We start from the raw sequence: 23,543 nt of genomic DNA on the forward strand, positions 1-23,543 counted from the left end.
CTCCCTCTGTGGGGCGGGCCGCTTTGTGGGGGGGGTCAATCCGGCTCCCCCAAAGCAAGGATGGGAGTGGCGGGGGCGGGCTGGAGAAGATTCCCGCCGTCCCGGAAGAGTAAAAGGGGCCGCGGGTCCGGCTCCACCGCCGGCACCTGCTACCTAGAAACCTCGGGCCGAGGTACCGCCCCCGGCCCCCGCCCGGGCCCGTCCGCCACAAGAGCGCTGGCCCTTTAAGAGCCGCGGTAGGGGATCGCGGGGAGGAGGGCCGAGAGCGCCGGGAGCTGCGCGGAATTCGCCGGGAACCTCGGGCACCGGCTCCCTGGCTAGCTCACTCGCTCCGGCTCGTGCCCTGCGCCTCGTTTTTAGGCTGCCCGGGGAGCCGGGCCGGGTCGGACGCGGGGCGAGCAGGATTCACGGGCGGGAGGCGCGCGCTCCCGGCAGCGCCTGCCCCCCAACATGGACAGAAGGAGCTGGGCGCGCAGGGCACGCCGCGGGATCGGGCGGCCGGAGCGCTGAGGCAGACAAAGGCTCCGGAGTTGCGCTTGCTCTCCGCCGGGCCCCGGGCGCCGAGGCTGCAGGACTCCGCGGCGGGCGGCTCCGGCCCGCCTTCTCCCTAGTGGGCCGGTTCCGCGCGCCCGGACCTGCCCGGCCCGCTTCTCCTCGGCCGTGGGAATTTGCCGAGGCTCGGGCGGTGAGCCAGGGAGCGTCGCAAGTTCCGAGCCGCGTGCGGGGACCCGGCGCCCGCAAGCGGGCGAGCCCCGCGGGCATGGGCAGCGACCGGAGCGCGCCCGGACGGCCGGGCTGGGCGGGCAGTCTCCTTGGCGGCCGGGAGGCGGCTACGCGGCCGCAACTGTTGCCTCTGCTGCTGGTGCTTCTGAGCTGCCTGGGCCGCGGCGCAGCGGCGGAGGACGCCGAAGTCAATGCGGAGGTAAGGACCCTCGCCAGCCGCTTTGCCGGGGGTTGGAGAACTTGAGGCTGGGGGACTTGAGGGTGGGAAGGAAGCCACGCCCGCAGCTTGAAGCGTGGAGGGGAAGCGCGCAGAGATGAGCCCCTGTCCCGGAGTTGGGGGCGGGGAAGAAAGGGGACCGGGCCAGCTGACCCTCTCCAGCTGGCCCTTGGCGGTGCACCTCTTCACAAACCCTGGAGGATGTAGGGCTTGAGCCCACTCTCTACTCCTCCAGCCATGTCCAGGGCACTGATCTTCACAACCCGCCTCCCGGGAGCTGCTTCTGCGGCCCCCAGCCCCTGTTCCTCTCCCCTCTCTTCCGGATGCCCGATTCCTCGAGAGCCCTGCAGACGCGCGGTGACGTTCTTTGCTAACCGAGAGGGGGCTGCTCTGGGGACCGGGGGTGGGGGTGGGGACCTTGAGCACAGCGGCAGCGCTCCCGCCTAAGAGTTTGGGTGACACTGAGCCGCGTGCGGCGCGCTGGGGTAGGGGGAAGGGGTGCGAACCTCCGAGGCAGCCGATCAGGGTTGAGGGGGCGCTTTGGCGACTTTCTCGGACTCTTGCGCGCAAGTCGTGCCACCGCCAGATGGGATCAAGAGGGAGACCGGATCTCACCCGGCGCTCCCTTCACCGGCGCCCCTACGGCCAAGGCCCGGGTCTAAGAGGGTGGACTCTGAACATCTTTTCACCAGGAACCCGCCTGACGTCCCTACGGGGACTCATCTCTGGATCGGTCCAATGTATAATGTATGATTAGGCGGGGCCTCCTGGCGTAGAGCTGAGTCTAGCCAGCGCCCCCGGCTCCACGGGGTCGCCGAGGGCTGTCCTCCGGACAAGGGACAGTGAGGGCACTAGCTCCACTGAGTCAGAGCAAAAGCGAACATGTTCTTTCTCCGACACCCAAAACACTGCTTCCTGGCCCAGAGAAGAGGTGAGGTTTGGGTGCATGGTGGAGGAGACACCCTTCTCTGCACGTCCCCGGTAGGCTTGGGCCTCGGTGCCCTTGGGCTGGCCTGGAGCCTCTCGCCGCCCGGGTTACGGGCCTGAGTGCCGTTTCTATTTGCAGCCAGGCCGGTGCTCCCTCCCAGCACCCTCCCCCCCAACCCTCCCTGCGGCTTCCCCACCTCCCCGGCTGCCTGGGAGTTTTTTCCGATAGAAGCCTGCCCTTCCCCGCCCTACTTTAATAAAAGCTCGGAGGAAGGGCAGGGAATTCCTCCCAGCTCAAGTTACACCTCCCAGCCAGTTCCCCACCTGCTCTGCCCTCCCTCTATGGCTTGGCCAGGGAAAGCAGCAAGGAGCCAGGCCCTGGCAGGAGGCAGAGCCGGGAGCCCAGGCCATGCCCAGTCCAGCTCCATCACCCCGCCCCTGATTCACACATTCAGACAAGCAGGGGCTTATTTGAAAACTCCTGCTGGTGGGAAATGGCCTTCAGCCTGCCTCCAGGTACTGGCCAGAGTGCTGTTTGCGCCCACCTGCCACTCTCTGGAGTGGAATACCAAAGAATTGCAAGTCACAGACCCACCCCCCAGGAGTTTATAATCTACTTAGAAATGGCATCTCTGAACAGAAGCAGTCACTTTGGACCAAACTGGGATTTGGTAGCTAGGTATTGTGATTTGGCATCTTAGATGGATAGGAGCTTGGGCACTGGGACCTGTGGTGTGAGGGTCTTTGTTCTCTCCTTTGCTTCTGCTTCTCCATCACCCTCTCCTCTCCCAGCTGAGTGAGTACCTGCTGCCCAGGGTCTGCACTGGGGGCTTCCCTGTGGGCTCTGATGGTAAGGAATCCACCTGCAATGCCAGAGACCCTGGTTCAATCCCTGGGTTGGGAAGATCCCCAGGAGAAGAGAATGGCAACCCACTCCAGTGTTCTTGCCTGGAGATTTCCATGGAGGAGCCTGGCAGGCTACAGTCTGTGGGGTTGCAAAGAGTGGGACACAACTGAGTGACTAACACCTTTCACCTTTCAGGGTCTGCACTGAGGGCACAGACCATGCCCCTACGCCGGTGTGGCACCGACTAGGGATTGATTGACCTGCAGCCCCTCTCCTCAGGGGAAACTTGGGTTGGGCTATTGCAGGAAGAAACTCTGAAAAGTACAGGGGACCCTTGAATGCTGGAAGCCAAGGTAGATGGGGGGCTCAATACTGGTGGGCTAGCCCAGATTCTACAATTGGCTTTCGGGTACAGGCTGTTGCTTCTTAGGGTCCCATCAAGTCTGGCCAGATCTGGGCCCACAGCCAGCTCATTTGCCCCGAGGCTATAGGAAAACTGTGCCGAGTCCAGGCGCTTCAATGACCAGCCTCAGAGATTCATGGGCCTGGCTACACCCCGTGTCCAGAGTCTCCATACCTTGAAGAAGGGCTTTGGTCCTTGACCACAGCTCCAGACCTTGGGTCAGGTCACAGCTAGGACAGTCTCTGAGCAGCTGAGTCAAGGCCAGCTGCTCTCTCCCTCCCTCCCAGGGCAGAGTTTCATCAGGCTAAGGAAGCAGGCAGGTGCCCAGAGCCAGCACACACCTGCAACCTGCCAGTCCCCAGCCTGGAGAAGGCTGTCTGTCTTGGGGAAGCCACCACTGAGCCATTCTGCCCTGTCCCACTCCCTCCCTGGCTGTCCCACTCCCTCCCTCCCAGTCTGCAGCCGTTCTGCATAAACCAGGCCCTCCCTGCCTGACTGAGGTGTGAGCTGCAGCTCCTGGCCTCCTGGCCTGAGAATCCAGGCTCCCCTTTCTGTCCTCCTATCTCTGGCTCCAGCACCTAGTCCACTTAAGTGCCTTTGGTTTTCATCAGAGAAGCTTTGGTCTTTCCCCACCCCCTACTCCTCCCCAGACACACCTCTAGGCCCTCAGCCCTCCTGCCCTGCCCCAGGGAGGTGACTCAGGCTGCCAGAGTTCACAGGTGTGGTGCCCCTGCCACTCAATCATGGGCACACCCACTTTCCCGGAGCAGACTCCTGGGTATCTTCCTTGCCCTTCCCCAGCAGCTGAGGAGGAGAGCAGACAAAGGAGGGTAGGGGTCAGCTCGAATTCTGCCTTTGACCTTCAGGTCTAACTGGTGAGCCACAGCCCCAGGCTTCCGGTGTTCCAGTCTCTGTCCACACTTCTGTGTTGGCCCCTGGGGCTCCGAGGGTGTGCTCATATTAGTGCCCTGTCCTAACGGTGGAGCAGAAGCTGCAGGGGCCCCCATGCCCACCCTCAAGGGGAAGAGGTGTGATCGTGTGAGGGCCTTGTCTTTGAGAACCTATAGAAGCTGAATCTTCTTTTCTTTCTATTCTCTTATCAGTAGCAAGCCACTGTTCTCCATACTTTGTTTCAAAACCCAGGGAGAAAGGGGCTGATGAGTGCTGCCGGGGACTCGGGATCTGTTGGGCCACGCCCTTTATGCCAAGTCCTTCTCCAGGGCCCTATGTTTGGGCTGCCCTGGGGTCCGGTCAGTCGGCTGCCTCCTTGCAGAGAACAGCTCTGCATGCGCTCCGTGTCTGTGCGTCACAGACCTGCCTGTTCTGACCCCTAGACGCAAACTGCTTCATTTGTGTCCAAGGAGAGTGGGGAGGAAATAACCTAGAAACACACCCAGACGCCCCCCCCTCCCAAAGAAGACTTCCCCCAAAATCCCTCCAAATACTGCCCGCATTCTCTGATACCAACTCAGAATAACAAGACTGCCCGGCAGGGATAAACCTCTCCCTGCCAAGCACTGGGTTCTGGCCACCCCTCCGTGCCCTCCAGGTGTTCCCTGCCATGGACCCCTCTGCCCAGCCGACAGTTTGACTTCTGCCTGAGGCCACCTCAGCTGTGGTGGTCTTCGTGGTGGCTGCAGCTTCCCACCTCCAATTAAAGTTGTTGCTATAGACTGAGTGAAGCCCCTCCCCTCCCTCTACCTACCCCCCAGCTTTCTCAAATAATATGTTGAAACCTAACTTCCCCAAGGTGACAATATTTGGAGGTGGGGGCCTTTGCAAAGTGATTAGGTCATGAGGGCAGAGCCCTCGTGGGTGGGATTAGTGTTATTCTAAAAACTGTCTGAGGGACTTAACTGGTGCTGCACTGGTTAAGACTCCAGGCTTCCAATGCAGACGGTGTAGGTTTGGTCCCTGGTCAGGGAACTAAGCTTCTCTCAGTGATAAAGAATCCACCTGCCAATGCAAGAGACACGGGTTCAATCCCTGGGTTGAGAAGATCCCCTGGAGAAGGAAATGGCAACCCAAACCCATTCCAATATTCTTGCCTGGAGAATTTCATGGGCGGAAGAACGTGGTGGGCTACAACCCATGGGATTGCAAAAGAATTGGACATGACTTAGTGACTGAACAACAACAGTTAACTAAGATTCCACATCCCTCACGGTGCGACTGAGGTGTAAAAAGATAAAACACAAAAACTGTTGGAGAAATCTCCCTTGCCCCTTCCATCGTGTGAGGACACAGCAAAAAGTTAGCAGCCAGACCTGAGCATGCTGTCACTCTGAACTTGAATTTCTTACTTCCAGAACTGGGAGAAATAAATGTTGTTATGAGCCACCCAGCTTATGGTATTTTTATTATAGCAGCCAGGATGGACTAAGGCAGTTGGCACCTTCAGTGTCATCCCAAGATTTATGTAGTTCACACAGCTGGCTCCTTAGGCAGGGGCCAAACCCCGTGGCCAGCTCTGCCTTGGGCGTGGAGAAGTGTTCTCTGGGTCAGCAGAAGCAAAGAGGGCTTGGGGCTCTCTGCTTAGAGCTTCCTCCATCTCAGAGAGGGCTCCAGGAGGAGTCCACAGATGATGGTGAGGACCTGGCACCCTGTCAGCTGCTGAGCACTCCAGGCCTGAGGCACACAGTAGGCGCTTTCTGACTGGACAAGCCTTGACTGAGTTAGGCTCATATGAAGCCGTTCCCCAGCAGGACCCTGGTTTTAGGCATGCCTGAGCGCTTTAGGGGAGTAGCACAAATTTTTGCAGCTGTGTTTTGGAGCAAAAACAGCAGAGATGTTCAAGGTGGGCCTGGATCAGAGAGACAAAAAGGAAAGCCCCTCACCAGCTCCCGTTTCCCTCGTGGGATCAGCAGACAATGAACAAATAGACCCAACTCAACCTCTAGGATCTAGACAGACAGACCCTGGGTCCCAGCCATTAGCCAGCCCTCAGACATGCCCCTATGGCCATGGAGGCTGGAGGCCAAGGTTTGGAGCTGCTCTCCAGGACTAACCCTTGAACCTTGGGCACCACCTTGTCCTCCTCCCAGAGGGTACTGATCACCGCTGCCCCCACCCCCCAGGGGTGAGAGCCCAACTTTGAGTCCACTGTATTTGAGCACGGCGCCTGGTACATAGGAAGTGCTTACAAAATGGTGGCAAAATATAGTGAGACACAGATGGCATTTGCTGTTGGGCAAATCATTGACCCCATCGGAGCCTCAGCTAGGTAATACGGTTAGAGACGGTTCCACAGCATCACTGACTCAGTGGACATGAATCTGAGTGAACTCTGGGAGATAATGAAGGACAGGGAAGCCTGATGTACTGCAGTCCATGGGGTCGCAGAGTTGGACTTAGCGACTAAGATAGAGCCTCGGTTTCCTTGTCTACAAAATGAGACTAGTGGTAGTGTCTACGGGATGGTGTTATTGGGGAAATTCAGTGTGGTTGTATATAAAATACCCAGTGCTTCACACGATATCCCTCACGCAGTGCCCAGGGGAGAACCAGGCGTTACTTGTGAGCACCTTCAACATACTTGATTCCATCCTGGGCAGGGCCTACAGGTGTTTTGTAAGATTTTCACGTTTAATCCTGAATTAGCTCTGTAAGTTTAGGTGCAGTCATGACTCCACTGTACAGAAGAGGAAGTGGAGACTGTGAGGTGAGAGAACTTACCCTTGATCCCGCAGCCTGGATGGTAGCAGAGCCGGTCAGTGTGGCTTGGAGCCTGAGCTCCCAGCTCCCGGCTGGGTGAAAGGCTGCAGGTCAAAGCCCAGGGTGTCATTTTTTGGAAGCTCCATGGCCAGACTGGAGCCTGCTGGGCCAGAGCCAGGTGGGAAGGAGGGGATGGGGGTGGGGCCAGGGCCTCCCTCAACCACGGGAGCCGGGAGCCCTACCCCCACCTGTCCAGCCACTGGGGCCAGGCCCACTGAAAAGACCACACCTACCGGGGGTTTTCCAGGTGGACCGCCCAGGCCTGGCCCTCAGCCAACCGGAAACCACCAGCCAACAGGGCCCTTTCACCCCACCCCTGCCCACCCACTGGCCAAAGGACCCGGCTGTTGTTTTCTCCAGGTTAAGGAGTGTAGGGGGAGGCCCCTGGGTAAAGAAGTGGTGTCCCCTTCCTTCCTGTTTCCCTGGCCTGACATCCCCACCCCGCCGGCTCTCCCTACCACCCGGAGCCCCTTCCCCACCTATAGCTGTCCCATCTTGAGGGCTTAGATTTGAGCCCCAGGAGAGCAAGTGTGTTCTCAAACCACTTAAATATGAACCATGCTGCCTCTAAAGGAAGTAAATGGTCCACCAAGGACAGGGCGGCCTGGCTTGGGGCCCCCGTAACTGGTCCCAGGACACCGTGAAAGGTCTGTGTCCACTGCTGACAGGCCTGACAAGACGCCTTTTGTGCCTGTCTGGGCAATCCTGCCAGGGTCTGCCTGGCCTGCAGAGAAAGTGGGATGACAGAAGCAGAGCTGAGCCAGGAGCGATTGCTCTTATCGTGTGGGGTCTGATAAGGCCGGGTGGGAGGGGGCTCCACTGATCTGAGCCTGGAGGAGCTGGCTGTGGGGTAGCTGAGGCTTGCCCCTACCCTGAGACTGCTTAATGCACATTATTGATCTGGTGGCTCCTTCCTAGACACGCCCTCAGGATGGGGGAGGGCCTGCCTTGGCAAGGTCTCAGCAGTCCTGGGGAGCAGCCCTGCTGATGTGGCCCAGTGCCCAGACCCAGACACCCATGGTGGGGAGGATTAGACTCCCTCCCCCAGTGCCCTCCCCCAGCACTGTGCTGGGCACGGTTCCCCAGATGGGCCAGAGCCCAACATCCCCAACCTCAGGCCAAGAGAAGCAGACAGTGCTGCCTCTGGGCTCCAGTTCTACCCACAGACCTGCTGGGTGAGCCGTGCACCCTCTCTGAACCTTCCAGTCTGTAATGGGGATAGGCTACTTGTGAGCATTGAATGGGGTGATGAGAATCGACAGCCTGGCTCCAGCAGATTCTCAGCCCCAGGCTGCTATATTTATGACCTCTCCTATAGGGCCAGGGGACCAGGAATGCCCCCACCCCCAGACTCTTGATGGCTCTACATCTCCCTGCCTGGGGCCAGCCACTCACCTGAAGCTTCTGTCCATACTTATGGGGTGGGGTCTGGAGCTGGAGAAAGAAGTAGCTGAAAGAACAGGTTGGTGGGGCCCGTTCTCCCAAACAGCCTCCCTCTCTGGGCTGCAGGAGGCAGGAGGGGGCCTCGCGCTCTCCCTGTAGAACCCTTCCCTGCCGCCCACTGGGCAGTGATCCTCACGGAGGGGGTCTCCCTACTCTGCTGCTTATGGGCCTGCCTGAGCCTCAGTTTCCCCTTGTGAAAAACAGAACTTCACTGCTTGGTTCATCCCACCTGTGAGACTCGGGTGACAGGAAAAGGAGTCCTGATGGAAGGGGGAGGGAGGCAGTGTTTATACCGGTAGGAGCAGTGGAGCCTTGAGCAAGCCTCTCCCCCACTTTGAGACCAGGGTTCTGTCGTGACTTTGGGAATTGCTCCCCATTTTTGTCCCGTGGCTGCAGAGCCCTCAGGAGACTGGAGTCAGGGCAGCACCTGCCCTACGCCTGGTGCCTGCCCCCGCCCCATGCTCTTTTCCTTCCACCCCCAGGGCCTGTCGCACTTAGAACAGTCAGGTGATGAGAAACTTCCTCCTGGATACTGGCGGAGGCAGGGTTGGGGGCAGCCCCAGCCCCGCGGGTGGTGTAGACTGGTTGGTGCTTAGTCAGCTCTGAGCCCATCGCTTGCCAGTCAGGCGTCCCCATCAGCTCCTTCGCCTTATCATCCAGGGACTCAGCTGCTCTGCCAAGGCCGTTTCAGCCTAGTCCACTCACGCCACCAGTCCTCGGCCTCAGCTTTCTACCCAGACACTGGCCGAGAGACATTTGTTACCGAGGAGGCTTGGCTGATACCGAGGTGGAAGCTCTTGGCTTCCCTGGGACTCAAAGGGTGCCTGGTAGTGTGACGGAGGGTCCACAGGCACCCTTTGGCCTTTGGTGTCAGCCCCCGAGCTGCCTCAGTACTGAAGGGGCCCCTCTGCCCCTTCCCCCCCGCCGGGCTCTGGACCTCTTCACTGCAGACAGGCCCGGCTCCCTCCCTTGCCCTCCTCTCCCCTCCCCAGGGCCCCAGCCAGCCTCCCCCGCCTGCCCTGCCCTCCTCCTGTCACTCGCCAGACACCACTAATCAGCCCCTTGGTGGCCTGTGATTGCGCTCCCCGGATATTTTTACCTTATGCAAATAGGTGATGTAGAGGTGCCCTAGTCTGTCAGCTGCAGCCCCAGGCCCTCCCCCCACCTCCAGCCGGATTCCTGTCACTGTGAGAGCTAGCCAACCTCACAGCCTCGCCTTCTAGATCTCTCCAGGCTTCTTCAGGCAAACCGTGTCCATCAAGGGTGGTGGACGTCCCCCTCTCCAGACATAACAGGCGCCTCAGGAAAGGTTTCTGTGCTTGGGAAGAAGGCTGTGGAGGGTGCCCAGAACATTGCCAGGGTCTGGAAGCTGGAGGAAGGAGCTGGAGAGGTGAAGGAGGCCTGTAGGGGGTGCCTCAGGGCACTCCGACCTCCCCCAGCCCTGAGGCTGCCTTGTCCCAACCGTTCTAGGAACAGTGGGGCAGCCCTCCACCCCCACCCCAGCCCTGTCATTAGTAATGCGCTTATTGAGCACTTTTCCCGCCCAGCACAGTGCCCAGGGCTCCTGTGGACATCCCCATTTCATCCTCATGGAAACCCCTGAGATGAAGCAGGTCCTGATACCACCCCTTTTACAGAGGCACGGGAATATAAAGGGGGCTGACGAAGCTCTGTCTCCAGAGCTGTGGTGGTTTCCCAGCTCGGTGTCTCTGCCTCTTTCGTTGTCCTGTGACTGTCACCCAGGGCCCTGTGAGCCCTCCAAGCTGAGGCTCGGCATCCCCAGCCTCTGGCCGTCTCCCGACTCCGCCCTTGTTGGCTCAGCCTCTGCTCCCTCCAGTGGCAGCCTGGCATGGCTGAGCCAGGCTGTGTGGGCAGCCCGTCCACTCCGGGGTCCTGGCCAGGTGCCAGGGTGGCACCGAGGGGAGCCAGTACCTGAGGAACTGGACGTGGCCCTGGTGGCAGACTGATGTGGGCATGGCCCAGGCTGACACATGGCTGTCGGCCCAGAGCAGCGTCTGTGTCCAGCCGCCATCTGCCCCGCGGGCCCTTGCTCTGCAGCCTCTGCCTTCCAGAGCCTCTCAGAGCAGGTCCCCTCACTTGGGTTTTCAGAGACTGAGGATAACAAGGAAAGCTTCAAAGGACACGCTTCCATGTCCAAGGCCCACACAGCAGTCCCTGGCCTCTGTGCTGACCAACCTCCCACAGTGGTCACCATGATCTCATCGCCTTGTGGGCACGAGGTGGGCAGGGCAGAGTCCCCTTTCTCAGTACCACTCAGCTTGGCTCACTGGGGATCCCACCGTCGGGTTTCAACTGCAGTGGTCCTGTCTGCTCACAAACTCACAGGTGTGAACTTCTCTGCAGTGGGTCTCCCCGGGGAAATCGTAAGCCCCTGGAGGTCAGCCGCCTCCTCCATGGCCTCCAGCTGGCATGGTGCCTGGCACAGAGAGGGTGCTCAGAAACATTTGGCAGGGTGGCTGGCTGGGTGGGTGGACAGACAGACAGATGGGTAGGTGGATGAGAAGACTTGCTCAAGGACTTCCCTGGTGGTCCAGGGGCTAAGACTCCGAACTCCCAATGCAGGGGGCCTGGGTTCGATCCCTGATCAGGGATCTAGGTCCCACATGCTGCAACCAAGAGTTTGCACGCCACAGCTAAAGATCTCACATGTCACAAGGAAGATCGAGGATCCCACATGCGGCAGTTAAGACTCAGCGCAGCCAAATAAAGATACAATTTTTAATATCTTTTTTTATATATAAAAAAAAAGACTAGCCAAGCAAATCCTGAAGGGGATAGGCGCCCCCACTGTGTCCCAGCCGCTCTTCACAGGGTCATCTCTTTCACATTGCACCCACCAGTAACCCTATGGCTCCCCATCTTTCACATGAGAAAAGTCAGGCCCAGAGAGAACAGAGTTAGTGGCAGAGCAGAGACTGAACTTCAGGCCTCCGGTCCCACCCTGCTGGGCCTGGGTGGACTCCTTGAACCCACATGCTCTCCTTCCAGAAGGCTTAGGGTCTGGTGAAAGTGTTAGTCGCTCGGTTGTGTCCGACTCTTTGCCATCCCATGGACTGTAGCCTGCCAGGCTTCTCTGTTCATGGATTTCCCAGGTAAGAAAACTGGAGTGGGTAGCCGTTCCCTTCTCCAGGGGATCTTCCTGACCCAGGGATCAAATCCAGATCTCCCACATTGCAGGCTGATTCTTTACCACCTGAGCCACTAGGGAAGCCCCATGGTTTTCCTACTAGGTGAGAACTCAAGAGGTTCTAAACCCCATAGAGGTCCTAGGGGTCTGCCTGGATGGTAGGGGACCCACCCTTGCAGGGGCCAGTGCAATAATAAAGATGGCAACTGTGGGCTATCCTCATGGACACAGCTACCATCCTCATGGGGGAAGACAAACGATAAACAGCCAAGTGAAATATAGTGTGTCAGATGGTGACGAGGGCAGGCAAGCAGGAGAGGGAGGGCATGCAGGGTACAGCAGGTGGGTGTGTTTTCTATATTTGTCAGAGAATACCCCTCCAATAAGGTGAGGAAGCAGAGACCTGAAGACAGAGAGGGCATGAGCCATGCAGATGTCTGGGAAGAGCACTCCAGGCAGTAGGAACAGCAATGCGAAGGCCCAAGGCAAGAGTGAGCCCGGCTGGGCTGAATGAATGATAGGAGCGAGGTCTGAGAGCCAACCTGGGGCCCAGTAGCTCCTGTAAGAATTGGCTTTTCCTCTGAGGCGGGGAGTCTTTGGAGGGTTCTAGGCAGAGGACTGATCAGACCCGGCCTTTTGTTCCAGCTTTTGTGTGAGAACAGACCACAGGAAGTGGAAGCAGAGAGAGTGGTCCAGAAGCCCACACTGGTGGGAGGTGATGGGGGTGGGAGGGGGTGGGAGGCAGACTGCGCATGCTTGGAGGTCAGGGGGCCAGGACCTGCTGACCAGGCCGTGGCCTCTCCTTTGCAGAACTGGCTGCGGCTCTACGGCTACCTGCCCCAGCCCAGCCGTCACATGTCCACCATGCGGTCCGCCCAGATCCTGGCCTCGGCCCTTGCCGAGATGCAGCGCTTCTACGGGATCCCCGTCACGGGTGTGCTGGACGAAGAGACCAAGGCGTGAGTCCTTCCGTCAGGTCATTCCCAGACCCCACTAGCACCTGCCCTCCTTCCAGCCTGCTGTGATAAAGGCTTGGCCTGTGGAGTTTTCCAGGAAAGGGTGGCCTAGATACAAGGTGGCAAAGGGTTTGATCCTCCATGCTAGCTCTCATCGGTTGGGAGGGGCTGCTGCTGTCTTGTATTGAGAAGGCTCCTGAGGCTGAAACCCAGCTCAGCAGCAAGGAGCACAGGATTGATTAGTGGTGTCTGCCATTGGCTTGGGAATGGGACGTGTGGTATACGTGCTGTGATTGCCTAGTTAGGCCTTGCTCTGAGTCTGACAGAGATGCTGTGACCCAGAGCCACATTCTTGATGAGCACTCAGAGCAGAAGGTATCAGGGATAAAAGGCCTTAGGGTAACTCAGCTCCTGCTCCTGGGCGATACTGGTAAACAGGGGCTCTCCTTTGCAGAGCCACTCCTAGACACGCAGTCTTCTAGTACCAGGCCATCATACCATTTTCCTGAGAAGGAGCTCAGAGCTTAGGGAGAGTCTTCTCACTGTGCTGCCCTCATAATAGGTGCAGCTGGAGGCCGGTGGCTGGAGGGTGGGAGATGGTGGACTGCCTGGAAGAGGCGGTGCCCAGCAGGCAGGTGTGTTGAGAGGAGGCTTTGTGCTCCCAGGTGGATGAAGCGGCCCCGCTGTGGGGTGCCAGACCAGTTCGGGGTACGTGTGAAAGCCAACCTGCGGCGGCGGAGGAAGCGCTACGCCCTCACGGGGAGGAAGTGGAACAACCACCACCTGACCTTCAGGTAGAGACCCCAGCTGCCCAGGGTGGCCTCCCCTCAGGGCATGTTTCTGAAGCGCTGGGACTGTTCCTTCTCTGGGCTGAGGCCTCAGGCTTCCCAGTGGGCTTGTCTGGAAGGCTTCCTTTCCCAGCAGCCCACTGCAGGGTGCCCGGCCTCCCCGTCCAGTCCCACCCCCATGCTGATAAGATCGGCCCCTCCCCCACTGCAGTTTCCCTCTAGAGAATGGTGGGGCCCTTTGAACTCTGCTCTGTCCTCCTTTCCTCCCTCCCTGCACCCACCAGCAGCCAAGGGCTGGCCTCACCCACCCAGGTGGGCTTCTACACCAGTGAGAACTGGAGGCTTTGGGGGTGTGAAGGATAAGGGAGGCCCTGGAGCATCTGGGCAGTCCAGCATCTGCCCGGGGGGATGTGTGCACCGAGTCACCCGCACAAACCCTGCTTCAAATACCCCTCCTTCCTTTCCGCCAAATTCTTTGGCAAGAAACCCCCATGAGCCTTGAGCTGCATGGCAGTCCTCAAGGGTCCCCCTTCCCGTTCCAATCCAGCCATGACCCACCCTCAGCTCCGTCTCCCGAGGAAGAGTAGCTCCCGAGGTCCTGAGGAACCCAGGCCACCAGAGTGAACTCACGATCCATGAGCTGATTCATGATCTCTGATGGAGCTCTGTCTAGCACACAGATGCTTAATCTGCTTTAAATGGGATCTAACAGGCCTCACCATGCTTTTATCATGTGCCGGCACATGCTCTCCATGAGTTAAGCCGCTGACTCCTCCCAGGGACTCCGTAATAGAAGTGCTGCCCTCCTTTCCCATTTCACAGATGAGGAAGCTAAAACTCAGAGAGCCTTAAGTTGCTTGCCCAAGGTCACACAGGAAATGTTAGAGCCCAGCCTTGAAGCTGATTCAGCCTGACTCTGGAGCCCAACATTCAGAACCACTTGGCCTGTGTTTCCCAAACCTCAGCCGTTTGCATCCCACTTTCTAGGTCTTTCTCTTGGCTCTGTATCACCTATACGTTTAATTACTTAATGTTTTCTTAAAATAAGCGTATTTGGCAAAATGCAACCTTATTCAGTGATATCCTAATGAATTCCTGGGCTTGACAACTTAGTTCTTTTTTTTTTCAAATTCACATCAGAGTAAATTAACAGTCGGTATTGATGAGCATCGTCCATGAACCGGCTCAGATCCTATGCCCTTTCCCTGGGACCGTGTGTCCCCGCCCCCAACCCAGTCGATGCTAGCAATGGACAGCAGCCCCCGCTGTGGGCTCACTCACGTCTTCCCGTCTGCCTGCAGCATCCAGAACTACACAGAGAAGCTAGGCTGGTACCACTCACTGGAGGCAGTGCGCCGGGCCTTCCGTGTGTGGGAGCAGGCCACGCCCCTGGTCTTCCAGGAGGTGCCTTATGAGGACATCCGACTGCGGCGGCAGAAGGAGGCGGACATCATGGTACTCTTTGCCTCTGGTTTCCATGGCGACAGCTCGCCATTTGATGGCACAGGTGGCTTTCTAGCTCATGCCTATTTCCCTGGCCCTGGTTTGGGCGGGGACACCCATTTCGATGCAGATGAGCCCTGGACCTTCTCCAGCACTGACCTGCATGGTGAGCACCTCTGGTCACAGTGACGACGGGGGTGGGGGGTGGGGAGGGTAGAGCTGGGGGTTGGGAGGGGAGAGCATCCCCCATGCAGTTCTTGGGAGCATTGACTCTTGGTCTCAGTCTGCTGTCCATCATCTCCAAGGGGGGTGATAGGGAAAGGAAGGGAGAGATTGGTGTACCCATTTTCCAGATGGAGAAGATAGAGGAAGATAGAAGTCACAGTGGCTCAGCTTCTTCTGAGAGTAAAGCGTGGGCAGGCTCTTTGGGTCCCTCAACCCATAGAGTGGGGTGTCCAGGTCCTGGGCCAGGCCAGAGCTGATCCCACTGCCCGCCATGACAGGAAACAGCCTCTTCCTGGTAGCAGTTCACGAGCTGGGCCACGCGCTGGGGCTGGAGCACTCGAGCAACCCCAGCGCCATCATGGCACCATTCTACCAGTGGATGGACATCGACAACTTCCAGCTGCCCGAAGACGACCTTCGGGGCATTCAGCAGCTCTACGGTGAGCCAGCGGCAGTGGAGGACAGGGGGCTCTGCACGCCTGCTCTCAGCTCCCAGCCCCATGAAGCATAGGGACCGTGGCCACACCCATTTTGTAGATGAGGAAACTGAGGCCCCAAGAGAATTAGTGATGGTTCAAGTCATCCAGTCAGTAGAGGATGGTGCTAGAAATCAGTCCAGGGCTGGCTGACTCCAGGCCCAGGCCCTCACCCAGAGATTCCATGGTGGCTCCAGGGGACACAGGTGACCCCAGGGCCCCTTACTGCCCCCGTTTTCCTCCTCAGCCTGAGGGATATTCTTATTAGACCCAGGGTGTCCCTGGGGTCCCTGTTCCTCCCACCATTACACCCAGCCCAAGCGTGTTCCACTGAGGCTGTCCTCTGAGCATTGTTGGTTTATCACTTCCCAGCTCCTTTGAGGCAGGTAGCACCCCCCACCCCCCACCAAGGAAGCCCCCAATGGGGAGGTCTCTGGGGGCCAGTTCAGTGGGTCAGTGCCCACCCCAAGCCCTCGCTGTGGCAGGAACCACATTCTTCCCTCCGCTTGTGTCTACTGCTTCTGGAGCCTCCACTGGAACCAGCCAGCCTCCTAAGAGGAGCATCCCCAAGGGGAAGTGCAGCCAGGGGTGGCTTTAGGGTGCAGTGACCCTAGCGCAGTGTGGGGAGGTCAACGAAGGGACTGGAGGAATGGAAGAGATTGGAGGTCCCCCCTAGCGATGGTGGTGTGGGGAGGGGTCTGCTGTGGTCAGATAGGGCCTCTCACCTGGGTGGGCTGCCCGTGGGGCACAGGACTCCTCAGGCCACCAGTTCTGGGGCTACCCTCCTCACTTCCCCCTCCCACCCCTCTGCAGGCACCCCGGATGGCCAGCCACAGCCCACCCAACCTCTTCCCACTGTGACCCCCCGGCGGCCTGGCCGGCCAGACCACCGGCCCCCCAGACCCCCTCAGCCACCTCCCCCGGGTGGGAAGCCGGAGCGGCCTCCAAAGCCAGGCCCCCCACCCCAACCCCGCGCCACAGAGCGGCCCGACCAGTATGGCCCCAACATCTGCGATGGGGACTTCGACACGGTGGCCATGCTGCGGGGGGAGATGTTCGTGTTCAAGGTCTGGCCCCCGCCTGCGCCCCCGACCCCAGCCCCTTGGCCCAGGCTCAGAGCAGAGAGCTCCCTCCCACTTCTGCCCCAGACTCTTGCCCCACCTCCGCCCCCCTCACTCAGCAGCCCCTGCGGAGCCATCAGACCCTAGACCAAGAGGAAAACAGCCCGAGGGACAAGGGACTTGCCCGGGGTCGTACAATAAGCCTAGAGGCCCACACCCATCTGGGGCTCTCTCTCCTTGTGCCCCCCTACCCCTGCCCTCTTCCTAAGACCCCCTGCACCAAACTCTCCCAGGCAGGGGGAGTCGTCCGCATCATCCACTGAGTAAAGGTGATGCTGGAAACCAAACCCAGAGCTGTCCAACTTCAGGGCCTGGCCCTCACTCGGCCCTCACCCAGAGCTTCCATGGTGGCTCCAGGGGACACAGATGGCCCCAGGGACCCTCGCTGCGCTCTCTTCGCCCAGTCTGAATATGTTATTAGACTGAGGGTGTTCCTGGGCTCCCAGGACCCATTCTTCTCACTATCACTCCCAGCCCAAGTGTGTCCCACTGGAAGGGGTGGGTAGGGGGCCCCCATGCCGTCCACTCACCCCCACGCCCTCCCCAGGGCCGTTGGTTCTGGCGGGTGCGGCACAACCGCGTCCTGGACAACTATCCCATGCCCATCGGGCACTTCTGGCGGGGCCTGCCCAGTGACATCAGTGCCGCCTACGAGCGCCAGGATGGGCGTTTTGTCTTTTTCAAAGGTGAGTTGGGGCAGGTGGGAGGGAGAGGGCTGGGCAGCCCTCCTGCCCTCACCTCTGGCCTGACCTCTGACCCAGCTGGGCCTGACGGAGGATGGAAAGGAAGGACCACGTGCACATTTCGTCTTGTCGCCCACTGCGGGCTTACTCAGGGGGACCTGACCCTGGCAGCAGGGCAGGGGTGGGGGTGGGGTAGACAGAGACCAGAGGCCTGGCGGGCAGAGGTGGACTGACTGAGGGCAAGTGTCCACCTTCTACAGCACAGGGCTCCGCCCCATCGCCCTCCTTCCTTGCATCCTAGGCCTCTTCCTTGCCCCTTCCTCTTAAGAGCAGGTCCCTGAGCCCACTCTGGGGAGTGTCACTGGGTCTGTCTACAGAGACAGTGGAGCTCCCTCGCCCCAGCCCCTCCTCTGAGGCCTGCCCCCCAGGAAGGGCCCCAGGGCAGCACCTCTGAAGGATTGGCTGTGTCCCCAGGCCCCCTGGCCTGAGTCTCAACTAGGCAGGAAGTCCCCAAGGACCGGGCTGGGCTCACACTACAAGGGAGAAGCCTGGGCCATGCACTGGGGGCCCCTCGGACACAGTCCCCAGATCCAGAGGCCAGGCCTCTTCCCTCTCTCTGTGCAAGAACTGTGTGTGAGGAGAGTGGATGTTCAAACAGGATCAGAGGCTCGTGTGTATTGCGATTGAGTGTGTGGTGTGTGTGTCACTGTGAGCTGGCAATGTAAATGTATACATGTAAATGGGTGCATTACACATACACCCTGAGTGCCACGTGTGTCCCTGAGTGCCACGTGCGTGTGATGTGAGCATGAGTTGTCTTGGGTATGGAGTGTCAGTGCTTGTTCTGTGTACAAGGATGAGAGTGTGTGTGCGTGGTGAGTGTAGCAGTGAATGTGAATTTGGGGACCTAGATTCTCACTCCCCGTGCCTGCCCCTGCAACGTCTCCCGCAGGTGACCGCTACTGGCTCTTCCGAGAAGCGAACCTGGAGCCGGGTTATCCACAGCCACTGACCAGCTATGGCTTGGGCATCCCCTACGACCGTATCGACACAGCCATCTGGTGGGAGCCCACAGGTCATACCTTCTTCTTCCAAGAGGACAGGTGAGCACCCCTCCGCTAAAGGGAAAAGGCTCCCATCCTCAGGCCCTCCAAGAAAAAACCCACGGCCTGGACAGGCCGGGCACAGCCCACAGCCTGGTACTTTTGGCCACAGGTATTGGCGCTTCAACGAGGAGACACAGCGTGGAGACCCCGGCTACCCCAAGCCCATCAGCGTGTGGCAGGGCATCCCCGCCTCCCCTAAAGGGGCCTTCCTGAGCAACGATGCAGGTACCAGGGCCAGCCCCTGCCCAGCATTCACCATCCCCCGCCTCCACACACATGGGACAGGGCTTGCTTGTGGTCACCAGCATCAAGATGGCAGGCACGGGGGACCCAGCTGGGCCAGGCGACCATTGACACTATTTACAGAGGCCAAAGAGAGCTTGAGTAAAGGTCCCCAAATCGCACAGTGAGGAAGTGGTGGAGTCAGGAGTCCAGCCAGGCCGGCCTGTGTCCAGAGCTGGTACTCAGAGCTGCCCTGCTCCCCGCAGAGCCTTGAGCCCGGCGGGGTTGTGGGGTGAGCTTGGGCTCAGAGCCTCGGGAGCAAGAGTCCTCCCGATGAACCCCCCTTACCTGCCTGGCAGGGAAGCCTGATCTCTGTCGTTATAACTGAGCAACGGGGAGTTGCAGCTTTTATTTCTCCAGCGGGGTCTCTGGTGAGTTTCAGAATGCCCATCAGCCTTCAGGTTCTCAGGGGCTCAGGGGAGATCCAGCTGGCTTTGCTAATGTCCAGGCGGGTCACATGGCTTCTGTGCACGGTGGCTTCACTCTGCGGCTGCTGTGACCTCATTGTGCCCTGCGGAGCACGGATGCATCTGGTGGCTCAAACCTGGTCCTTCCTGGGGTTTAAAGGATGTGGACAAAGTGCCCTGGACCAGAGATCTGGTCTAAGGGGGCATCAGGCTCCACTCAGGGTCTGACTGTGTGGCCTTGAGCAAGACACTGTCCTCTCCAGTGTAGGAGGAAGCCAGACTGGATCCCCTGACTCTAGCCCCCGACCCAGCAGGCTCTAGGACCCCTCTCTGCACTACCCTGGTCAGTGTCAGCCCAGCCAGAAAGTATGGACAGATTTCAAAATGCCCAGGGAAGCCAGTGAGAAAGAGGGTGTTTTAAAGCCAGGGCCCCTTTAGCTCTCCCTGGTTCTCCTCACGGGTCTCTGGCTGGCGGGGAGCCCCCACCTAACACTCCTCTGGCCTGCTTTGCCCCCTGCAGCCTACACCTATTTCTACAAGGGCACCAAATACTGGAAGTTTGACAACGAGCGCCTGCGAATGGAGCCCGGCTACCCCAAGTCCATCCTGCGGGACTTCATGGGTTGCCAAGAGCACGTGGAGCCGGGGCCCCGATGGCCCGACGTGGCCCGTCCACCCTTCAACCCCGACGGGGGTGCAGAGCCCGGGATGGGCGGTGACAGCGAGGAGGGCGAGGAGGGTGGTGAGGCGGGCCCTGGCGGTGGCGGCGAGGCAGGGCCTGATGAGGACGGGGGCAGCCGCGTGGTGGTGCAGATGGAGGAGGTCACGCGGACGGTGAATATGGTCATGGTGTTGGTGCCCCCTGTGCTGCTGCTGCTCTGCATCCTTGGCCTCACCTACGCCCTGGTGCAGATGCAGCGCAAGGGCGCGCCCCGCATGCTCCTCTACTGCAAGCGCTCCCTGCAGGAGTGGGTCTGACCCTCGGCGCCAGACCCTCCCACTCCCCACGGTGCTAAGGGGCCAGGCTGGCCGCGCCTGTGGTTCTGAGACGGCTCCTGGGGCCTTTCATCTGGAGCCTTCGGTGGCTCCTCAGCCCCCCAGTGGGGGTCCCTCCAGGCCCGCTGACATCCCTGCCAGCCCCGCCCCCTTGTTTATTTATGCCCAGGTATCTTTTTTTTTTTTTGCACACTAATTAAGCATTTCTTCCTACTTGCCTGACCAGGGCGGTCCCTCAGGGCGATCCCTAAAGGCAGGGGCTTAGAGGTTTCTAAATAAACTTCTGCACCAGACAGGGAGTTAGGCTCACACCCACCCCTGGTTTGGCCAGAGGAGCAGTGGGTCAGAAGGCCCTGTTGGAAGAGTAATCGAAGGGCTGCTAGGTTGGTCTCCACCCTGAGCACCTGGGTCAGAGCCGAGGGCTCTGTTGGTTTTAGAGCTTGGTGGGGCCTGACTGGTCTCCAGCCCCCTGAGTCTCAGAAAGAGCTTCCACCTGTGGCAGCCTCAGGCCAAAGTGGGCGGGGTGGGGCTGATCGAGAGTCCTGTTGAGGTTTGGTTGCTTCCCAGCCCACTTCTAACAACCCCAGCATTCGGGATTCCTTAGGCCCAAGAACCCTGCCTGCTCCTGGCCAGCCCGGGGCCAGCAGCCCCCAGCTCCCCTGTATCTCCTCCCCTCTGGGGAGAAGGGGCCCTGGGCCTGCCTTACCAAGGACCAAAGGGGGTCTGCCAAGGCCCCTCCCCCAAGGGTAGCGCCAACCACGCCCCCCGGGGGCTGGGCTTCCAGCCTCCCGCCCACTCTCTCCGCTCTGAGCTGCGACTCAATTGGGTTCTTTCCACGAGCATCTTCCCTCCCCCTGTCACCCCCCACCACCACCCGCAGGGGTCTCAGAAGTCCACCAGCCTCAGGCTCAGCTGCCAGTGTCCTAGTTCTCCCGGGGAGAGAGGGGGTAATGGGTGCCCAGGCCGGGGTTGTAAATGTCCAGAGACGCATGCCTACCAGGCTTAAGGGGTTCCTCCCCACCAGCTCGCTGACCCCAGGGACACTGGTGGGGGTGGCGTGGTGGCCAGCAGCTCATCCTCTCTCTCAGACTATGGGACGGGACTGTGGATCCCCCAGAGGAGCCCACTGTAGCCTGGGGCCTCCCCTGATCCTGGTTTCAACCCTGTGGATGGAGGTGATTCTGCCCTCTTCCTTCCTGAAGCAAGCAGGAGGCGAGGCTGCCGTGGGTAATGGTACTGTAGAGCCGGCTCTGTCCCCACTGCTCCCCTAGCCCTGAGCAAGCCGGCCTGCCGCCCGGAATCCCTGAAGCCCCTGGGGAGAGGGGCCCCTCATGGACTGGCCCCCAGTGTGGGTCCAGCAGCGTCCTCCCCACTCCATCCTCAGAACCACTGGAGAGCCAGCCGAGGGGGGTGGGGAGGGGATCAGTGTCTGTAAATAATCTGCACTGATTAAATCGTTCTGCCGGCGACTGCGCCTCCTTTCTAAGAGGCCTCAGGCCTCTTAGAGGCCTTACAGCTGGAGCTTACAGCTAGAGGGACTGCAGGTGACTTGGGGGCAGGGGGTGGGGAGTGGGGGGGGAACGTGGTCCCAGCTTGGATTTGGGGACTTATTCCCCCCACGCCAAAGAGAGCTGATTCCCAGATCTGTGGGGGTTCTTTCCCAACTGGCCCTGGGAGGGGCAGGCCTCTGGGCAAGGCTGGGAAGTAGCTGCCCTCAATAGACCAGAGCAGGATAAGGCAAGGTACCAGGGATGGCCATGCTGGCATCGAGCGGAGAAGGCATGGGGAATTGACTGGTTATTCGTTCATGGTGAGAAAGAGCAACCAGCTTCCAGCCATCTCAGAAGGGTGGGAGAACCAGTCCAGGCCACCCAGCCTTCCCACCCGTCCAGATTGGTTCTGGGAAGCCTGAAGACCCAGCTTGGGCAGGAGATGGGAAACAGTGCCACTGTGGAGTCTAACAGTTCCTCTCGCCACACATGCTGCTCGGCCGGTGAGGGACACCCAGTGCCACACAGCTTGTGACATGTTAGTTCCCCAGCCAGGAATTGAACCCTGGCCCTCGACAGTGAGGGCATGGAGTCCTAACCACTGGACTGTCAAGGAATTCCTTGCAATGTCAGTTCAGTTCAGTCGCTCAGTCGTGTCCAACTCTTTGCGACCCTGTGAACTGCAGCACGCCAGGCCTTCCCATCCATCACCAACTCCCGAAGCCTACCCAAACTCGTGTCCATTGAGTCAGTGATGCCATCCAACCATCTCATCCTCTGTCTTCCCCTTCTCCTCCCGCCTTCAGTCTTTGCCAGCATCAGGGTCTTTTCCAGTGAGTTAGCTCTTCGCATCAGGTGGCCAAAGTATTGGAGTTTACTTTCATTCTTTTTTCTTTTGGCTGCACCGCTCGGCATGCTGGATCTTGGTTCCCTGACCAGGGATTGAACCTGTGCCCTCTGCTTGAAGTCTTAACCAGTGGACCACCAGGGAAGTCCCATTCCCTCTTTGAAGAAGCAGAGAATCTCACGCTGGGAAGAGAGCAGATGATACTCAGGAGAGAGGCATTGCCACCCTCGGGTCTGACCATTACTGAGGAGCCTTTTGCTCCACGTCCAGCCTCGGGCCCAGCCTGCCGGGTGCTGACCTGCGCACCCAGGCCTGCGATGCTCACCCACGGAGCAGGCCAGGCCCGCACAGCTCGGGCAGGGTCCTCCAACCTGCTCCAGGCCCCACCCTCCCCTGCAGCTGCACGCCCCCTCCCCAGCCCCCTGCATCCCACCCTTTCCTCTCTTTGTGTTGAAAACTGGCTGAAGAGAGTAGGAAACGCTGGCCCTCAGAAGCCGCGAAGGCCTCTCAGGCTTGGCTAGGAAACAGCCTATATGCTTCCCCCACCACAGGGGCCTTGGGGGCGGTGCGGGATGGGAAGGAGGGTCACAGATGGACACCATCGCATCAGCCTTCCTGTGGCGACAGCCAGGTCTGCAGGTCCCACCAGGTCCACCTCTTGTCTGAAGCCTTAGGGGTCACCCAGAAGCCCAGAGGTCAGCAGGCAGGTGGAGGGCGGTGTGGAGGCACAGGGACGAGAAAGGACAGGATGAAAGGCCTCCTGGTTGAGTTCTTCCTCAGAGGCCGGCCAGAGGAGACTTGGCAGAGGCCTCACCTCCTCAGGAAGCAGCCTGAGGACCTTCCACCCCTGAGCTCTGGTGGATTCTCTCAAAGAAACCCAGCGGCTGCAGGAACGGCTTATCTCAAGAGTTTATCCTCTCTGGGGGTCCCACATGGATGAAGGTCTCTGAGGGGACAAGAGGCGGGTGAAGCACCTGGGCCCTGCCTCCCCATCCCCAGACAGCCCAGTGACTTGCCCCTCCTCCCCAGGATAAAACAGAAGCCCACGTAAAAATCAAGCTGTAACCTAAATCACCTTGGACCCCTCCCAGCCCCTATTCTCTCAGTATCTTTTGTTTCTTTATACTTTGCTGATTCCCAAGTAAAACAATTAAGACGTTAGAGATTAAAAAAAAAAAGAAGAATATAAGTTGCCGTCACTCCCCCAGCCAGTGTTGACAGCTTGGCATATTTCCTTTCAGCCTCTTTTCCTCTGCTTTTGCACAGCTTGGGGTTTTAGAGTCCAAAACATCCTGGGCTTC

The 23,543-nt window shown here is 59.3% G+C and overlaps 1 protein-coding gene across 1 annotated transcript; it reads left to right on the top strand.

Annotated features, from left to right (window-relative positions):
• The first annotated feature begins 670 nt into the window (after positions 1-670).
• Positions 671-21,374, top strand: MMP15 (matrix metallopeptidase 15). Its single transcript, XM_086350897.1, has 10 exons — positions 671-922; positions 12,233-12,381; positions 13,044-13,172; positions 14,468-14,775; positions 15,113-15,274; positions 16,124-16,377; positions 16,979-17,117; positions 18,067-18,217; positions 18,330-18,445; positions 19,430-21,374. Exons 1-10 carry the CDS (start codon positions 761-763, stop codon positions 19,885-19,887), a joined length of 2,028 nt encoding a protein of 675 aa, XP_086207023.1. The 5' UTR covers positions 671-760; the 3' UTR covers positions 19,888-21,374.
• The last annotated feature ends 2,169 nt before the right edge of the window (positions 21,375-23,543 follow it).

This window comes from Bos grunniens, chromosome 18 (assembly GCF_055505025.1).
Source record: "Bos grunniens cultivar Pamir isolate PY7600 chromosome 18, Bosgru_T2T1.0, whole genome shotgun sequence".
Taxonomy (NCBI): domain Eukaryota; kingdom Metazoa; phylum Chordata; class Mammalia; order Artiodactyla; family Bovidae; genus Bos; species Bos grunniens.

Excerpts from the sequence above, each read along its gene's own strand:
- MMP15 (XM_086350897.1), top strand. The coding sequence starts at position 761 with ATGGGCAGCGACCGGAGCGCGCCCGGACGGCCGGGCTGGGCGGGCAGT. Across the intron at positions 17,118-18,066 it reads GCGTTTTGTCTTTTTCAAAG|GTGACCGCTACTGGCTCTTC; the intron begins GTGAGTTGGGGC and ends CGTCTCCCGCAG. Across the intron at positions 18,218-18,329 it reads TTCTTCTTCCAAGAGGACAG|GTATTGGCGCTTCAACGAGG; the intron begins GTGAGCACCCCT and ends TTTTGGCCACAG.